Raw genomic sequence first — 7,513 nt, forward strand, 5'->3', positions numbered from 1 at the left:
TGTGTGTGTGTGTGTGTGTGTGTGTGTGTGTGTGTGTGTAGGCACGTGTATGTGTGTGTGTGTGTGTGTGTAGGCACGTGTATATGTGTGTGTGTGTGTGTGTGTGTGTGTGTGTGTGTGTAGGCGCGTGTATGTGTGTGTGTGTGTGTGTGTGTGTGTGTGTGTGTGTGTGTGTGTACGCGCGTGTGTGTGTGTGTGTGTGTGTGTGTGTGTGTGTGTACGCGCGTGTGTGTGTGTGTGTAGGCGCGTGTATGTGTGTGTGTGTGTGTGTGTGTGTGTGTGTGGCTACAGGTCTGGGGTGAAAGGGGTGAGGGCAGGGATGGTAGGATGCAACCTTGATTATGAGCTAAGATTGATTAGTGGCATGGAAGATGGAGGGGCATGTGGGGGCAGTGATGGGAAATAAATGTGCAGAGTCAGCTTACTCTTCCGAGTTGAGGGTGCAGCTTTGTATTGGATGAATGTCCCACTACATGTTCCTGTGATGGAGAAGAAGGAACCCAGTGACAGGCATCAGCTTCCTAGAGGAAAAGGCTTGCCAGTAAAGGATAGCTGCTGTCATGTTCCCATATTGCATCCACTATGTATCATGTTTCACAAAGGAGAAGTAAGATGAGCTGCAACCCCTGTCTGTGCTGGTGATAGGTATACAGTCATTGGGTATAAAAGAATCAGAGTACAAACGGAACAGTGGCACAGTTCAGATAATTAGGACCGGTGGAGAGCACATGAAGAAAGAATATAAAACTGTAGGGGGTGTAAAGTGCTTTGCAGCTTCCTTAAATCATATCTTCTTAGTTTATTCAAACTCCACTCCATACTGCTTTGTTAAAGTGACATTTGAACTTTGTTTTTCAATGAGATGACCTGCACTACTTCTTTCAGTTGTCATCAGCATTCCCAAAACTTTGAGCTGACCTGGATTACACTGATGTTTCGGGCAGTGTGTCCCATGGTCTCCTTCAACTATTTTTAGAAATGTCCTTTTTCAAACTACTGCCCATGTCCGTCTGTTATCATGTGTTGCTTTCACTTCATCTTTATACTCCTTTTTTCCCTCTTCCTCTAATCATGTGATTTGCCCCAGTTTACCTTCAAAATGTTGATGGTCACAACGTCGAAACCACTTCTGTGAACTCTGAACTGCACCTTCTCAAAACCTCGAGTGCCGATATTCCAAACTACAAAACCGCGCCCCCTTTTTGATCCATGTTAGCACTTGTTTGTAAGTGTGGTATGGTCAGAAATATCGACGTTCAATGTTTTGTCAACTTTCTGAAGTTCGGCGGCGCTGGGAGTGGTTTTGCGGAAGGGTTTTGGCGGTGTGCACATTCGACTATGTGCAGTCAACAATTTAAAGGTAAACCAATTTGCCCATATCAAGCTTCCCTTTCTCTTTTAATTTCTAATACTCACACGGCAACGTTTCCAAATCCTCCCTCAAACCCTTGTGCTTCTGCCACCACTTACTGCCTTAGTAACTTTGCATTTCGCACTTTCTGACAAACATGTCTCCTTTCCATTGTCTGACTGGATTTATATGTTTATTTCTGGTTGACACACACCAGCACACATGATGTTTAGTACTACTGATTTTCTTTTTTCTCTCTCTTTATTTTTCTGCATTAATATGTATCAACAGCTTATGTTCATTTCACTGTTAGCTCACTTTATCGACAGAGAAAAGGGTGGTTCATTTAATCTAAAACTGATTTGATTGACACTCACTACATTGAAAAACATGAAATGTTCTAGAACATGACTGCTGATGTGGTATAGGAGGATAGGAAATAACAATATAAATTAGTCTTGATCAGCATTTTTATCAGGATGATTCCGTCTGTTATGTTGTTCCATCATGTCTAGAAGTTTAAGTATGTAAGCCAGCAATGATTCAGTGTGCAAGAAGCATTCTTTTTTCTCCATAGTTGTGTGATTACGGAGTTAGTATATTTATGTTGGGGGGTGTGGGGGGAGGTGAAACTTTCAGCAGTATATTTAGTGTGTATGAAATTGCAATGAAATGAATGTCGATCAGATGTAGAGTCCATTAAGTGACTTCTTGATTAAACGAAACACTGTTTTTTTCCTGCTGATTAAATGAAATGGCAATGCAGTTAAATATAATTCCATAAACATACACTACATATTAGAACAGTGGTACAAATAATAACACAAGAATGGATCAAACATATTAACATTGATGCAAGCATCAACTTTAAAATTATATGCATGAGTAGTGTATATAGATAACACTTGTAACTTAATAGTTAACCTGTCTACCCTCTCAGATGCAACGGATGCATATATATATATATATATATATATATCTATATCTATCTATAGATATATACATATATATATATATATATATATATATATATATATATACATACACTTGTTTGCCAGAATATTAATTTGTTCATTTATTGCTGGTTGATAACCTGGATTACTTAAACGCTATATATATATATATACATATATAAAGGTTCTCAAAGACTCTAAATAATACCAAGAACATGTCTATGGTGCTGGACAACATGCCATATTTGCTAATGGCTCCCTTGACCTTCTACTGGGGTTATATCACATTAACTTCGGAACAGGCTTGGTGGTGCGTGAATGAGGGAAAGAAATAGTCAATCCCCTTGAACAAAGGTGGATCTACAACATATCTGGGTAATTAAAGAGCCATAAGCCTGACCAGCCTCATCTATATGGCTATGGAAAAGATCATCATGGAACTAATAAATAGTTGATTTAGGTGACCTACAGACTCTTAACCCATCCCAAATTCAGATCTGTCAAGAGCAGGTACTGTCTACTTAACTTGGTTGACATTTTCAAAAAAGTCACTTAAACAATGGACTAGGGCAAATCAGTGGACACTGCCAAGCTGGACCTTACAGAAAAATTAAATACTATCCTGCATTCAGTTTCATAGATAAACTCTCCCAGCTAACTGTTACCCCCACCCCCCCGTGTAACGCACTGGATAGCAGATTAGCTCGTAAATAGAACTCAGAAGTAAGAGTAGACAGCTCTACTTACTCTAACAGGTTTTGTTCACTAGAAAGTGCCCCGTGGTTTAATGTCCTGTGGTTTAATGCCCCATGGTTTAATCCTTGAGATACATTTATCTTTGGACTTTTCTTCTTGGAAGTCAAAGCTAATGTTAAGGGATTGTGATTGACTACGTCTGCAGAATACTGTAAAACTGGTGCTATCTTAAACATATGAAATTTGGGACTGAAACTGTAGACTCATTTACGGACCTGGGTATATGGGTAGATCCAGCTTTGAGTTTTTCTAATCATATCAACCAATTCATTAATGACAGTTATAGAATCATAGGTAGTATAAAAGGATTTGTAAAGTGTAGCTAATTATATTAGACGCAAACTTGAGTATGGAATAACAATATGGAAACCTGATAAGAAAGCAAGCATGAGTAAACTGGAAAGAGCACTGCAGAAATATACTAAAGGCATCCATGGATGTGAAAATGTATGTTATAATGAAAGACTAAAATATCAGAATTTGTACAGTGTGTCATACATATATTTAATAGGAGACCTTATTCAGGCATATAGTGCATTTAGAGACAACTATCTCTGGGAATGTTTGGTGCTATCAAAAAATCATAGAGAATCATCAGACAACCTATGTAGAAAAATTTATATGAATGAGAAGTGTACTAATTGGTTCTCTGAGATACAGCAGCTGATGCATGGAACAGACTACCAAATTACATTAAAGCAAGCAGTAGTTTAGATATTTTAAGAACAGCCTGGACACTTATTATGGGAAGAAGTGATTTGATATATTGGCAGGCTAGAAGGCATTAATGCTCATGCTTGTAATATTTGTATGTTTGTATGTATGTATCCTAAACTCCCATGAGGACACCATGCCTGCCCCAAACAAAGAGGTACTAAAAAAATAGAGTAAACATAAATGCCAAGAAATATATAATTGTATCATTTGGCAAGCATAACTACCTTTGCAAGTACCACATTGACGACACCCCCCCCCCCCCCCCATGAAAACCAATCCTGAAGTTAGAGATCTGGAAATCTAGATTGACAATGAAGTGTCCTTTGATCACTATGCATCCACTGTTGTAAGGAAATCCTTTTTCATTCCACAGCTAATATCAAAGGGTATGGCATCCAGACCAGGGACGTAATTGTTCCTCTTTATATGACACTCATTAGTCTGATCATTGAGTGTAATGGCCCTTCCAGTATGTACCCATCCAAACATTTCTCATAGCTGGAATGGCAACATTTCCTTACTAAAAAATTCAAGGGTCTAAATTATAAAATCAGTCTAGACCATCTCAAAGCCTTGTTTCTATTCTTGGTATCATAAAGACTACTGAGAGGCGACCTCTGTCTCACATATAGAGCTTCAGCAGTCCCTCTTCTCCAAGACCTGTTACAAATCTGGAAATCCAGTGGTATCAGAAGCACCCTTTCAAAAGAACTCTGTATCTTTTACAGGATTAACAGAACATATGATACTGGAAGTCTATATATGTATCACGGACAATACCACTTTTGTGCAATCTGTTTAACTTCTGCATAAAGCAAAGTACTTCTGTTACTCTAGTCAAACATAACTTGGATGAATGGATGGGTAAATGTAAAACCTCTAGTTTAGCACCAATGGCCCTCATGGGTAGCAGAAACATGTAAGTACCCAACAAATATTTCATGGTCCTGTCTTTGGAGAATCATATTGCAAAATAAAAGGGCTAATAATTACCATGGGAACACATGGTTAAGCTTTTTAAGATTCTCGACAATCAGTGACTTAGTAAGTACCTATGTTCAAGTGTATCCCCTACATACCGCGCAACCTGTTAGCACAAGAAATATGAACAAAATGAACCTCTTAGCACAAGAAATCTGAACAAAATGAACCTCTTAGCACAAGAAATCTGAACAAAGTGAAATATAATGGAGGAACAAAGGCCCAAAAGTAGGGACAGATTTTAAATATAAGTTTAGATATAATTACTTTGGAAGCCTAGCCAATTTCACTCAAAGGTAAAAATCAAGTCCTGTACCTTATGTTTGAAAGGTAAACACCTTAACCCTTATGCCAGTCCCTACCTGGATTACTCTTACAAATGTAGAAAGTTGCTAGAATAAAAGGTTTTGTGTTGCCATGTATTTTCTGAAGGATATGACATCTGCAACTAAAATGCCTCTCATTATTTATTGTGTTCAATACTTACTGATTGCCAGAAAACCACACATTTTATGATGAAAAGACCAAAACTATAAGGCAAAAATCTGGACATTCTGCAAAAATCTGGCCAGTTGAGAGGTATGATCCCCTATGAACCTATGCATGCATGAATTCTAGTGTACGTAACACTTCTGTTATGCCTTGGCAACATTCAAGTGAGATATATAAGCAACTATTGTTATGTATTGTTCTGTTGTGCTCAACAGTGCCAGGTGCAGTAGAACAATTCAGATGCATTCAGTGCAGTAGAACAATCCAGATTTGCTGGGTACAGTCTGTTCAGCACAGCATGTGATATTCTGCACTGGTAAGACTTTTTCAGGTTACTTTCAGTTTACCTGTGCATGATATGCCTTTTGTTACATGTAATGTCTAAATTAATGTATTCCTTTCATAGCAAAAGCTTCTACAAGAAAGAGAAGATCTAATGACATTCCATATGCAGAACTGGCACTGTTTGTGGCAAAGTTATAGTGTCAAAGACAAAGTCTAGGTCCATAATCTGCTATACCCACTATTAGAAACATTTGTACTGTTTTACCAGTCTGGTAACCAACAAAGTCCACTGAACACAAGTGATCTTATGCAGGGGCAACCCAGAAGCACTATCTAATTTCAGAGTAACACAGTAGGCAAATGGAAAGTAGAAGGAATCAAACCTTGTACCCTTGACTTCAAAAAACAGGTCATTAATAGGTTATAGCTTTAATACTGTGTACTAATAGGCAGACTTCCATTATTCTCTTGGAGTACTCCTATATGTGTCATTCACTGAGTGGATTACCAAGAGCCACGGTCTATGTCATTTGGGTGTACCTCCATCCTGTATCACCCTTATCTCCTTGTGTCCTACTTTTATTTACAAGGCAGTTGAGATCAGAGAGAGGACAAGCTTACCTCCACCCTACCCAACAAGACTCACTAGGAAAGGACACTTAATATAATCACGTTCTTAGCAGTTAAAGAAGGGACTATGATACATTTTCTGCTAATAAAACTTGACTGAATGAATCATAACATATTCTAAATTAAAATGTCACTAGTCATCCTTTGTCATCCTTACAAAAAGGAATTTGATAACAGCTTACTTTGTGCTGCACTGACTTTATGACCACGGCTGACTAAATAGAGTGGTCAGGATGTGAAAACGTAGGCTGAGAAGGCAGGACAGCAGGTTCTTGATGCAGGAGGTTATTACTGCATGAAGCATTGCAGAAGAAACACTGCTTGTTTATGAGGCCAACAAATGATTATGTTGGCATTCTGTGCTGCACTTTATGTTTGGGTTGTGGCCTACAGAAAAGAGGGAAAAGTTGAATGCTAAGTTTGTTTTGCATAGTTTCTCTTCCCTTTGAGTATATGGGACATGGCATCCTTACATCAGATAGATTTACATATGTCTTACAGCAGACATTTACACTTCTGTGTGCCTACCTTTATCTTGAATATTAGTAAAGATACAGTTTTACAGTCTGAGAAACAAAGGAACATATAATCTGTATCTACCAGCAAATGTCCCAAAATATATTAGCTTTATGCCATCATTTCCAACAGTCTGTATAAACGGAGTTTGGGATGTGCTCCGAAGTAAGGTTTGAACTGTAGTCACCGGATTACGCTGTGCTTATTTTCCTATGGAATTTTAAGGGTGCATTGGGGTTAAATTTTGCAAGGCACTCCTCCTATACATGTCAGCATTTGCCACATGCATTAGTAAAGCTGTTGATTTTCTCAAACATGTCTATCAATTGCAGATTAATTTTAAGTAATAGTTTTCCACGTTTACATATATCTTTAAGACATTTTTATTTGGTGTATATATAACTCGGATCTTTTTTTTTTTTTTTTTTTTAATGTTTAAATCATCCTTATGAGACTATAAATTTAACTGCAGTGCAGTTTTGGGATGCCAGCATTTCTTTGGCTAGGATAAAGCAGCTTTAATTTCTGGAGGCAAGACACCTGGCTAGACTGGAATAGTGATTAATTTTACATGTTTAAGGTGCAGTCATCAGTCAGAGAAAGGCTCGGAGCTCGGAGCTGGAATGATGGATGACAGATAAAGTAGGGGCTGATAGGACATGGCCCATGAATCTGTTCTACCTCATCAGTCTCTTTGATCACTGGCAAAAGTTCAGTGAAGCTTCTCTGCATCAGTTCAAATAAACAAAGTGCCCATATACATTTTCACTGAATATTCTGCAAGCATAGTCTCCATTTGATTGAAACTTTTTTGCCTCACTTAAATGCCTGC

The 7,513-nt window shown here is 38.2% G+C and overlaps 1 protein-coding gene across 3 annotated transcripts in view; it reads left to right on the forward strand.

Annotated features, from left to right (window-relative positions):
- Positions 1 to 7,513, forward strand: part of LOC122810405 (ankyrin repeat domain-containing protein SOWAHB-like) — a 651,779-nt gene that overhangs the window by 40,420 nt on the left and 603,846 nt on the right. For 2 of the 3 annotated variants that reach the window (XM_044082013.1, XR_006366097.1), the window contains exon 1: positions 1,083 to 1,360. The exons of the other annotated variant lie outside the window; for it this stretch is intronic. In XM_044082013.1, coding sequence (XP_043937948.1) covers positions 1,210 to 1,360 — 151 coding nt within the window. In that variant the 5' untranslated portion in view covers positions 1,083 to 1,209. Of the gene's footprint in view, positions 1 to 1,082; positions 1,361 to 7,513 lie in introns of those variants that run through there. 3 annotated transcript variants of the gene reach the window in all.

Source organism: Protopterus annectens, chromosome 8.part1 (genome assembly GCF_019279795.1).
Source record: "Protopterus annectens isolate FY-2018-M chromosome 8.part1, PAN1.0, whole genome shotgun sequence".
Lineage (NCBI taxonomy): Eukaryota > Metazoa > Chordata > Ceratodontiformes > Protopteridae > Protopterus > Protopterus annectens.